Below are 12,056 nucleotides of genomic sequence, written 5' to 3'. Positions count from 1 at the left end.
GGCTGAGGTGTCGGCTTGGGGAGGCAGGATGTGAGGCTGGAGCCGTGCACAGGCTTAGGATACCCTCTGCAGGCCAGCCATGAGCTCCGCACGTCCCAAATCGCAGAGGCTTCGCTTGGAAGCTGAAGACTCCGAAAGCAAATCCTGCCGAGGCCAGGTTGGGTGTGCAGCAACAATGTGGGAGAATATCCGGCAAAGATCCCTTTCCAAATCCCAACCTCTGTTGCTAGAACTTCTGCAGAGAGCTAAAGCTCTGCATGGTGGCAGTGCCTCCTCTTCCCAGGCGCTCTGCTCCTTCCCAGCTCCAGGAGGACCTGCAGAAATAACACTCCTTGTCTCCTTCCATCCAGTAGGGACAATTTCTGGACCATACCTGATCCCAGCACCAGAGCAATGCTTCCCTCCTGTTGCCATACGGGTTCACAAAGCCATGAGGATTTTTTGGTTTCCTGTCACTTAACCTTTATTGCAGACCGGTGTCGTGCGGACAACCGCAGCAAAGAGGATCAATGCACTCATATCCCTTTTGTCATTTGAAATAGAGATGATTAAAGGCCAGAACTGTGGATAAGAGAGCAAGAATGGGAGCCCTCAGCAAGCTCCCAGCAGCCCCAGCTGCCTCCCTCCAGCCCCATTAGGAAAAGCCACCCAGCAAAAGCAGCACCGCAGAGACCAACCACACTCAGAAGCTGTTCCTTGAGCAGAGGTTTCTCCTTCCTCTCCCCAGCAGCAAGTCTTCTGAGCAGGCCCAGAGGTGTAGGGCTTCACCTCCATCCCTGCAGCCATCTCTGCTGTCTGGGTTGGCCATAGATCTTCACCAGAGAGGGAGCTGATGCTTGAATTAAAAGAGGCCAAGAAGACAAATTGTTTTAGTGCCACAGTAAACAGATGAAAAGAAGCAGAAGAGAAACACAAGAGATTTCCATAGCAACCAGTACAAAGGCTGTGGCTCTGCTGGTTTTCTGTGAGCCTCCTCCTCTGCACACAGGCAATCCAGGGGTGCTGCTATGAGCACTGACCCAGTAGGAAAGGGATGGGTTTTAGGGAGCTCACGATGGAGCTGGGCAGGCTGCAGTCCTCTGCACCAGCTCCTGCACCAAAGGAAGAGCCAGGATCTTCTGGAGGGGTGTTCTGAACCTAAGAGCTGGTTTAAAATGCAAGAGTGCAACGAGAAAAGGGTAGAAGCGGCACTGAGGGACACAGTGGGCACAGAAGGGATGGGTTGGGGTTGGACTTGGGGATTTTAGGGGTCTTTTCCAACCTTCGTGATCCTATGATTTCACCATTTTATGATTCTGTGGTCCTATGATGCCACGTCCATGATGGGTCCCAGGCCCCACCTACCCCGCATGCACACAGATATTCAAGATGGCATTTCCATTTCCTTCTTTCCTTTCTCTTTCCCTCCCTATTTCTCCTTACGTTCCTCCCAGTCCTGGCACAAATGCTTCCCTTCAGTTTTCTTTCTCAGGGATGTTCGCACACCAGGATTTTATCATGGAATCATAGAAACACCAGGGTTGGGAAAGGCCTCCATCAAGTCCAACCATCCACCGACCCCCAACGTAATCCCAATATTTGTGTCTTTGTAACACATTGAAATGTTTCTTGGACCCCTCCAGGGATGCTGACTCCCCCACTCCCTGGGCAGCCCATTTCAGCACCTGACCACTCTTCTTTGAGAAGAAATTTTTCCTAATATCCAACCTGAATTAGAACATCACGTCATTATATAATAGAAACAAATACTTGTTCAGGCAGGACCAGCAGTAGGAGGAGATACCGCAGCAGCAGGGACAAATCAAGGACTAAAATTGAACGAAGAGAAAATCAGAGGCACTAAAAATTGAGACTGAGCCTCTGGTAAGGCTTCAGAGCCCCCATTGCCGAACAGAACATCTTCCTGAAGCCTCACAAAGCCTCCCCTTCCTCACATTCCCAGGGCACGAGCACATCACAAAGTGTGGATGGATCCATGTTCCCTCCTCCCCAGTCCAACAGAAGAAAGAGATGCTCCTCCTCCCTCTGTGCATCCTATCAGCACATCCTCGGATGCTGCTGTGGGAAAGGGCAAACTCACAGCAGGAGGAGCTTCGGGCCAATGGGACAGGGATGATTTATCCCCCCCTCTTTTTTTCATCTCCCAAGATCTTTGAGCTGATGAATCTTCCCTTGGAAACTTTGAGATACGTTTGACCCTCTAGCAGATGAGGAACCCCAACCCTACAGCAATGGCTTCCCCAAACCCCCTTACACCCAAAAATTAAGGAGAGGACAGAGCTGTGCCTTGTGCCTCACCACCTGTGAGGAGAGAGAGCTGCTGCCTGTATGCACACTTCTGTTCCCAAGTGCCTCTCACCTGAAGGCCAAGAGGGAAGGAGAAAGATAACAGACCTCCTGATCCAACACGTGCAACAGATCAGAAAGTGGAAGAGTGGTGGTGAGGAGCCCAGCATGGACTGACATCACATTTACAATCCAGACACGCCAGGGTCTGACCTCACAAACTTGCACATGGCCTCAATCATGGCCACATCCGAACTGTTTTGGGAGAACAGTCCACAGCCTCAGGAACCCCATTACTGTGCCTGCAGGTGGAGCTCAGTGCTCCAGGCCAAAGCTGTGCCAAGGGTCTTTCTCATGGATGCCCCATCCCTGCAGGCATTCAAGGCCAGGCTGGATGTGGCTCTGGGCAGCCTGGGCTGCTGCTTGGTGACCTGCACACAGCAGGGCTTGGAGCTGGATGAGCGCTGTGCTCCTTTGCAACACAGGCCATTTTGTCATCCTATGATTCTGTGATTCATGTCTCTGGCACAGGGGAGTGAAGGAAAAGGAAAACCAGGAGTGTGATACAGCCCCTTTCCCTGGGACCTTATCCTCCCTCTGTCCCAGCAGAAGACTAAACTCAGGGAGCAGCTGTGCAAAGCAGCTCACAGTCTGACTCCCCGTTACTTGCCCAAGGCAGAAGGAGGGCCATGGGTTTATATGGCCAGCAGGGACATTGAATTACAGGAGATTTACATCTGACAAGGGAAAAAGTTTTCTGGTGACAGGGAAAGGCTCTGACAGCCGCCCCGGGGGGAGGTGAGCTGCCAGCACTGGAGGTTTATCAGAACAGGATGAACAAGCATTGCTCAGGAGTGACTCAGGCTGAGCTGATCCCGCTGCGGGGAAGAGGGATGAGCAAACAGCTCTTCTAGGACCTGGCCAGCCCCATTTTCCATGAGTCCTCTGCATCTCTGTTGCATGATATAGCACAGATCTGAAGTTCCCTACAGCACGTGTCCTCCACAGCCGGCTGGTCAGCACTGTGCATGCAGCATCACGCTGGGGAGCTTCACATTCCTAGCATTTCCAGAGGAAAGGATGCTCCTCCCAGCACCGCAGCTTCTCCCCTCAACCTCTCCTTCATGGAAAACTGTCCTTCTGTAAATCCTGTCTGGAGGTTGAAGGGGGAAAAGGGAGCTGCCATGAAACAGATCCCACAGAGCTCGTCGCTACTACTTCCATCTCCTTGTGCCTTGCTGTTCAGTCCCTATTTGTTTATTTTAGAGCATATACAGAGAATGGCAACAAAGCTGAGAAGGTTCAAGAGCAAAGTCCCACGGGACGCAGCTGAGCCTCTGAGGAGCATTCAACAGTTATTCATGGAAACAATCAACACTGCATCAGCAAAACTCCAAACACTGACAGTGATCGCAGAATGATAGAATGATTTTCCTCCTAATACCTAAGCTAAATCTTCCTGACAATCCCCTCCCTGGCTGCTTGCAATCCAAGCCCCCCGATCACACGGCAAAGCTGGATGCCAAAGATGGCCTTCCTCTTCTCACACACCGCGCAGTGACGCTCATGCTGCCACGGCCAAAGCACCATCAGACACTCGGCGATGAACAACGCATCATTTATGAGACGGACGGCGCAAGGCAGCAGCCCCAGGCCAGGCAGCACCAGCCCTGCTATGGCACGGCCACGTTGCCAGGGGCAGCCAGCAGCTCCAGGAAGCCCCCTGCAGCCGGCACAGCCATGTCACAAGAGCACCACGCTGGGGGGGCTGTGTTCCAGAGCCAGCTTGGTGTCACAGCAGCCCGGAATGCTGAGCACAAGGGCAGTGCCAGCCCCAGAGCGCCGCCCAGGACCCAGGGAGCCAGGGCTGTGGCGGGCAGGAGCAGCCCATGGCGATGGATGGGGCCGCTCCTCCTCTGCCTCACAGCCACACACGGGGACAGGGACACAGCAGGACGGCGAGACGCTCCTGTGCTCACCCCCACCACAGATAAGTCGCTCCCAAACTGCAGCCCGCCTCGCTCCTGCGGGACCCTGCCAGCTCCCCATGCTTTCCCTTGCCCTGCCCCAATGTTGGGGGCTGCTGTGCTGAGTCCTGACCCCACTCCAGGTGCTGGCACCGGACCTGCTGACTGCAGTGGCCTTTCCTCACAGCCCTGGGGACAGCAACCCGGTGAGCAGGGCTGTGCAGGGGAGGGCAGCACAGGCCAGCAGGGCAGCAGGCTGCTCCTTCCATTTCTTCCCCTCTGCCTTGCAGATGGACAGCCACCCAACAAATGGCACCAGGTGACCCAAAGTGCGGCTGTCCAACAAGAAAGATAAGTCAGCTCCAAACTGGAGCTCGCTGTGCTCCTATAGCTCCAAGGAAGCTCCCAAAAATCCCCCTGCCCTCACCCCAACATTTGGTGCTGCTTTGCTGAGTCCTGACCCCACTCCAGGTGCTGGCACCGGACCTGCAGACCGCAGTGCCTGTGTCAACGTGGCATTGGTGACCCAAATGGCCAAGGAAACCATTTTCAGAGCAGCAACCCGGTGAGCAGGGCTGTGCAGGGGAGGGCAGCACAGGGCAGCAGGGCAGCAGGCTGCTCCTTTCTGCCTTCTTTCCCCTCTGCCTTGCAGAAGGGCATCCGCTCCAAGATGGAACCAGAGGAGGACACGCGCCTGTCCTCAGCTCTCCGTCTGCTCTCCGTGCCTCCAATACAGCCCTGGGGACACAGGCAGCCCCACACGGCCAGGGAAATGGCTGGCAGAGCAGCAACCCGGTGAGCAGGGCTGTGCAGGGGGAGCAGCACAGGGCAGCAGGGCAGGAGGCTGCTCCTTTCTGCCTTCCCTCTCCTCTGCCTTGCAGAAAGACTTCTGCACACACACACAACCAAAGCACCGCAGCCTCTGCCCAACAACCCGTGTCTGCACCTGGCCAAGGCACCGACCGAAGCACGAAGAAAGCACCTGCCCTGTTCTGCACTGCTCTGCGCTCCTGCAGGCAGCCTGAGGATCCACCCTGCATGGACAGGGGCAGCTTCCCAGCACATCCCAGCTACGGACCCCAGCACGGACCCACACACACAGGGATGCTCTCGAGGACAAAGGCAGCTGCTCTGTGCTCACCTCGTCTTGGTTTGAAGCTGAGCAGAGCATCTAAACCATTAAAATCACCTTCACAACAGACTGCTTGTCTCATTAAGCTCGTCTACTGCTTCCACCTCGTGACATCTTTCTCGGGAACCTTTTGGGGCTTTCCTTATCATGCTCATCTCCTTTTACTGATATTTCGTCATTCCATTCTCTTCTCGTTTGTGACCACCTTCTAGATTTCTCCCCATTTTTATTCTTCAACTTTCACTGACAGGCCTTTATAAGACAAAGTGTATCGTAAGCTGAACGAGACCCAGGGAAACCTCACTGCGGCCTTCCAGTACTTGAAAGAAGCAGATAAATGGGAGGGGGAACGGCTGTGTGTGAGGGTGGGTGGTGACAGGACAAGGGGAATGGCTTGAAAGTGAGACAGGGGAGGTTTGGGTTGGATGTGAGGAGGAAGTTTTGGAGGCAGAGGGTGGTGAGGCAGTGGCACAGGTTGCCCAAGGAGGCTGTGGATGCCCCATCCCTGCAGGCATTGGAGGCCAGGCTGGATGTGGCTCTGGGCAGCCTGGGCTGCTGCTTGGCGACCTGCACACAGCAGGGCTTGGAGCTGAGAGAGAGCATCCTTCAGGAAGCACAGGCCTTGAAGGGATCGACGCTTCTCACAACCCCATGGAAGAATCCCTGCAAGGGCTGAGCTCAGTGGCAGAAAACGCCTCCGGGGCACAATGGCACCTTCCCACTAAGCTGAATTGATCACATTGGCTAAAGGGGGTTTCTAAGTGGGATTACATCCCTGTTGGAGTCTTGCATCCACCCAGCAGGGGTAAAATGGATGGATGGATGGATGGATGGATGGATGGATGGATGGATGGATGGATGGATGGATGGAGGGATGGATGGAGGGATGGATGGATGGATGCATGCATGGATGGATGGATGGATGGATGGATGGATGGATGGATGGATGGATGGATGGATGGATGGATGGAGGAATGGAGGGATGGATGGAGGGAGGGATGGATGGATGGATGGATGCATGGATGGATGGATGGATGGATGCATGGATGGATGGATGGATGGATGGATGGAGGGATGGATGGATGGATGGAGGGATGGATGGATGGATGGATGGATGGATGGATGGATGGATGGATGGATGGATGGATGGATGGGTGGATGGATGGATGGATGGATGGGTGGATGGATGGATGGATGGGTGGATGGATGGATAGACAGATGGATGGATGGATGGATAGATGGATGGATGGATGGATGAATGGATGGAGGGATGGAGGGATGTAGGGATGGATGGATGGATGGAGGGATGGATGGATGGATGGATGGATGGATGGATGGATGGATGGATGGATGGATGGATGGATGGATGGAGGGATGGAGGGATGGATGGATGGATGGATGGATGGATGGATGGATGGATGGATGGATGGATGGAGGGAGGGATGGATGGAAGGATGGATGGATGGAGGGATGGATGGAAGGATGGATGGATGGAGGGATGGATGGAAGGATGGATGGAGGGATGGATGGATAGCTCCAAAGTGTTGCAGCGCAGCCCTCCAAACTGGTGTCCTACATAAATGATAAGTCAGCTCCAAACTGGAGCCTGCTGTGCTCCTACAGTATCAGGGAAGCTCCCAAAACTCCCCCTGCCCTCACCCCAACTTTTAGTGCTGCTTGGCTGAGTCCTGACCCCACTCCAGGTGCTGGCACTGGACCTGCACACCGCAGTGGCTGTGTCAACCAAATGTTGTGTGACCCAAATGGCCACGGAAACCATTTTCAGAGCAGCTACCTGGTGAGCATGCTGTGCAGGGGAGGGCAGCACAGGGCAGCAGGCAGGAGGCTGCTCCTTTCTGCCTTCCTCCCCTTCTCACTTGCAGATCCACAGCCCAGTCAGGACCTGCAGTGCTGCACACATCAGCGCCTCCAGGAACCACATGGATTGTGTGAAGCAGAACTCTGAAGATGAGGACGGAACAAGAGGCTGAAAGGGATGGATGGGCCCAACTCCGAAATCCCACAGACACCACGTCCAGAAGAGAAGGAAGCACCGTAACCGAGCGCTGCTGAGGCCGGCATGGAAGTTTAGGAGCCACCAAGACTGTCAGCCTTCCTGCCTCCACCCCAGGCGACCACCCAGAAGCTGGCACACAATTAAAGACTAATTGAACAACCTCCAGAATAAACTTGCTCATTCCTTACACCCACAGTGCTTCTTCCATCTCGTGGCATCCATGCTGCTAACTTTGGGGAGGTTTCCTTATTGTCACCATCTCTTTCTACTTATGCACCTGTTTGTCCTGGTATCACAGAAAGGTTTGGGTTGGAAGGGACCTTGAAGCTCACCCACTCCCAACCCCCTGCTGCAGGCAGGGACACCTCCCATAGCCCAGCTTGCTCACAGCCCCATCCAGCCCGGCCTTCAGTGCTTCCAGGGACGGGGCATCCACAGCCTGGCTGGGCAACCTGCACCACTGTCTCACCACCCTCACAGGAAAGCATTTCTCCTAATCCCTACTCTAAACCTACGCTCTCCCACTTTAAAACCATTTCCCTTTGTCCTGCCAATATCTGGCCATATCAAAAGTCCCCCCCAGCTTTCCTGTAGTACGCCCAGGTCCCGGCAGGCTGCTATCAGGTCTCCTTGGAGCCTTCTCTTCTCCAGTCTGCAGACTCCCAGCTCTCTCAGCCTGTCCCCATAGTGGAGGTGCTCCAGCCCTCCGATCATCCTCACTGCCCTCCTCTGGACCCTCTCAAACAGCTCCGTGTCCTTCTGCGCCCCAGAACCGCACGCAGTGCTCCAGGTGGGGTCTCACGAGAGCAGAGCAGGGGGCAGAATCACCTCCCTGCCCTGCTGCTCACACTTCTCTCCATGCAGCCCAGGATACCGTTGGCCTTCTGGGCTGCCGGCGCACATTGCTGGCTGGCGTTGAGGCTTCCGTCAAAGCGGGATGCACTGAGGATCCCCTCCCTGGCTGCTTGCAATCCAAGCCCCCCGATCACACGGCAAAGCTGGATGCCAAAGATGGCCTTCCTCTTCTCACACACCGCGCAGTGACGCTCATGCTGCCACGGCCAAAGCACCATCAGACACTCAGCGATGAACAAGGCATCATTTATGAGACGGACGGCGCAAGGCAGCAGCCCCAGGCCAGGCAGCACCAGCCCTGCTATGGCACGGCCACGTTGCCAGGGGCAGCCAGCAGCTCCAGGAAGCCCCCTGCAGCCGGCACAGCCATGTCACAAGAGCACCACGCTGGGGGGGCTGTGTTCCAGAGCCAGCTTGGTGTCACAGCAGCCCGGAATGCTGAGCACAAGGGCAGTGCCAGCCCCAGAGCGCCGCCCAGGACCCAGGGAGCCAGGGCTGTGGCGGGCAGGAGCAGCCCATGGCGATGGATGGGGCCGCTCCTCCTCTGCCTCACAGCCACACACGGGGACAGGGACACAGCAGGACGGCGAGACGCTCCTGTGCTCACCCCCACCACAGATAAGTCGCTCCCCAACTGCAGCCCGCCTCGCTCCTGCGGGACCCTGCCAGCTCCCCATGCTTTCCCTTGCCCTGCCCCGATGTTGGGGGCTGCTGTGCTGAGTCCTGACCCCACTCCAGGTGCTGGCACCGGACCTGCAGACCGCAGTGCCTGTGTCAACGTGGCATTGGTGACCCAAATGGCCAAGGAAACCATTTTCAGAGCAGCAACCCGGTGAGCAGGGCTGTGCAGGGGAGGGCAGCACAGGCCAGCAGGGCAGCAGGCTGCTCCTTTCATCCTTCCTTTCCCTCTGCCTTGCAGATGAACAGCTGCCCAAAAAATGGCACCAGATGACCAAAAGTGCTGCAGATCAGCCCTCTAAACTGCTGTCCTACAAAAAAGATAAATCAGCTCCAAACTGGAACCTGTCATGCTGCTACAGGATCAGGGAAGCTCCCAGAAATCCCCCTGCCCTCACCCCAACATTTGGTGCTGCTTTGCTGAGTCCTGACCCCACTCCAGGTGCTGGCACCGGACCTGCAGACCGCAGTGCCTGTGTCAACGTGGCATTGGTGACCCAAATGGCCAAGGAAACCATTTTCAGAGCAGCAACCCGGTGAGCAGGGCTGTGCAGGGGAGGGCAGCACAGGGCAGCAGGGCAGGAGGCTGCTCCTTCCATTTCTTCCCCTCTGCCTTGCAGATGAACAGCCCCCCAAAAAATGGCACCAGGTGACCCAAAGTGCTGCTGTCCTACAGAAAAGATCAGTCAGCTCCAAACTGGAGCCTGTCGTGCTCCTACAGGATCAGGGAAGCCCCCAAAATTCCCCCTGCCCTCACCCCAATATTTGGTGCTGCTTTGCTGAGTCCTGGCCCCACTCCAGGTGCTGGCACTGGACCTGGAGACCGCAGTGCCTGTGTCAACGTGGCATTGGTGACCCAAATGGCCAAGGAAACCATTTTCAGAGCAGCAACCCGGTGAGCAGGGCTGTGCAGGGGAGGGCAGCACAGGGCAGCAGGGCAGCAGGCTGCTCCTTTCTGCCTTCTTTCCCCTCTGCCTTGCAGAAGGGCATCCGCTCCAAGATGGAACCAGAGGAGGACACGCGCCTGTCCTCAGCTCTCCGTCTGCTCTCCGTGCCTCCAATACAGCCCTGGGGACACAGGCAGCCCCACACGGCCAGGGAAATGGCTGGCAGAGCAGCAACCCGGTGAGCAGGGCTGTGCAGGGGGAGCAGCACAGGGCAGCAGGGCAGGAGGCTGCTCCTTTCTGCCTTCCCTCTCCTCTGCCTTGCAGAAAGACTTCTGCACACACACACAACCAAAGCACCGCAGCCTCTGCCCAACAACCCGTGTCTGCACCTGGCCAAGGCACCGACCGAAGCACGAAGAAAGCACCTGCCCTGTTCTGCACTGCTCTGCGCTCCTGCAGGCAGCCTGAGGATCCACCCTGCATGGACAGGGGCAGCTTCCCAGCACATCCCAGCTACGGACCCCAGCACGGACCCACACACACAGGGATGCTCTCGAGGACAAAGGCAGCTGCTCTGTGCTCACCTCGTCTTGGTTTGAAGCTGAGCAGAGCATCTAAACCATTAAAATCACCTTCACAACAGACTGCTTGTCTCATTAAGCTCGTCTACTGCTTCCACCTCGTGACATCTTTCTCGGGAACCTTTTGGGGCTTTCCTTATCATGCTCATCTCCTTTTACTGATATTTCGTCATTCCATTCTCTTCTCGTTTGTGACCACCTTCATGATTTCTCCCCATTTTTATTCTTCAACATTCACTGACAGGCCTTTATAAGACAAAGTGTATCGTAAGCTGAATGAGACCCAGGGAAACCTCACTGCGGCCTTCCAGTACTTGAAAGAAGCAGATAAATGGGAGGGGGAACGGCTGTGTGTGAGGGTGGGTGGTGACAGGACAAGGGGAATGGCTTGAAAGTGAGACAGGGGAGGTTTGGGTTGGATGTGAGGAGGAAGTTTTGGAGGCAGAGGGTGGTGAGGCAGTGGCACAGGTTGCCCAAGGAGGCTGTGGATGCCCCATCCCTGCAGGCATTGGAGACCAGGCTGGATGTGGCTCTGGGCAGCCTGGGCTGCTGCTTGGCGACCTGCACACAGCAGGGCTTGGAGCTGAGAGAGAGCATCCTTCAGGAAGCACAGGCCTTGAAGGGATCGACGCTTCTCACAACCCCATGGAAGAATCCCTGCAAGGGCTGAGCTCAGTGGCAGAAAACGCCTCGGGGCACAATGGCAACTTCCCACTAAGCTGCATTGATCACATTTGCTAAAGGGGGTTTCTAAGTGGGATTAAATTCCTGTCGGAGTCTTGCTTCCACCCAGCATGGGCAAAATGGATGGATGGATGGATGGATGGATGGATGGATGGATGGATGGATGGATGGATGGATGGATGGATGGATGGATGAATGGATGGATGGATGGAGGGATGGATGGATGGATGGATGGATGGAGGGATGGATAGAGGGATGGATGGAGGGATGGATGGATACATGGGTGGATGGAGGGATGGGCCCAAAGTGCTGCAGCTCAGCCCTCCAAACAGCTGTCCTACAGAAATGATAAACTCAGCTTCAAACTGGAGCCTGCTGTGCTTCTACAGGATCAGGGAAGCTCCCAAAACTCCCCCTGCCCTCACCCCAACTTTTAGTGCTGCTTGGCTGAGTCCTGACCCCACGCCAGGTGCTGGCACTGGACCTCCAAACCGCAGTGCCTGTGTCAACCAAATGTTGTGTGACCCAAATGGCCACGGAAACCATTTTCAGAGCAGCAACCCGGTGAGCAGGGCTGTGCAGGGGAGGGCAGCACAGGGCAGCAGGCAGGAGGCTGCTCCTTTCTGCCTTCCTCCCCTTCTCACTTGCAGATCGACAGCCCAGTCAGGACCTGCAGTGCTGCACACATCAGCGCCTCCAGGAACCACATGGATTGTGTGAAGCAGAACTCTGAAGATGAGGACGGAACAAGAGGCTGAAAGGGATGGATGGGCCCAACTCCGAAATCCCACAGACACCACGTCCAGAAGAGAAGGAAGCACCGTAACCGAGCGCTGCTGAGGCCGCCATGGAAGTTTAGGAGCCACCAAGACTGTCAGCCTTCCTGCCTCCACCCCAGGCGACCACCCAGAAGCTGGCACACAATTAAAGACTAATTGAACAACCTCCAGAATAAACTTGCTCATTCCT

At 55.8% G+C, this 12,056-nt stretch overlaps 1 protein-coding gene across 1 annotated transcript; it reads right to left on the bottom strand.

The window, feature by feature from the left end:
• Positions 1 to 6,142: 6,142 nt before the first annotated feature.
• Positions 6,143 to 8,627, bottom strand: LOC128088695 (guanine nucleotide exchange factor subunit RIC1-like). The gene is made up of 3 exons (XM_052699436.1): positions 8,568 to 8,627; positions 8,277 to 8,454; positions 6,143 to 6,957 (listed from the first exon to the last, which is right to left on the bottom strand). The coding sequence occupies exons 1-3, from the start codon at positions 8,625 to 8,627 to the stop codon at positions 6,143 to 6,145; spliced, it is 1,053 nt and encodes a 350-aa protein (XP_052555396.1).
• Positions 8,628 to 12,056: the final 3,429 nt, after the last annotated feature.

This window comes from Tympanuchus pallidicinctus, unplaced genomic scaffold, assembly GCF_026119805.1.
Source record: "Tympanuchus pallidicinctus isolate F22 unplaced genomic scaffold, pur_lepc_1.0 scaffold36, whole genome shotgun sequence".
NCBI lineage: Eukaryota > Metazoa > Chordata > Aves > Galliformes > Phasianidae > Tympanuchus > Tympanuchus pallidicinctus.
Note: the sequence above shows the minus strand (reverse complement) of the source record. Positions and strands in the feature narration are given on the sequence as shown.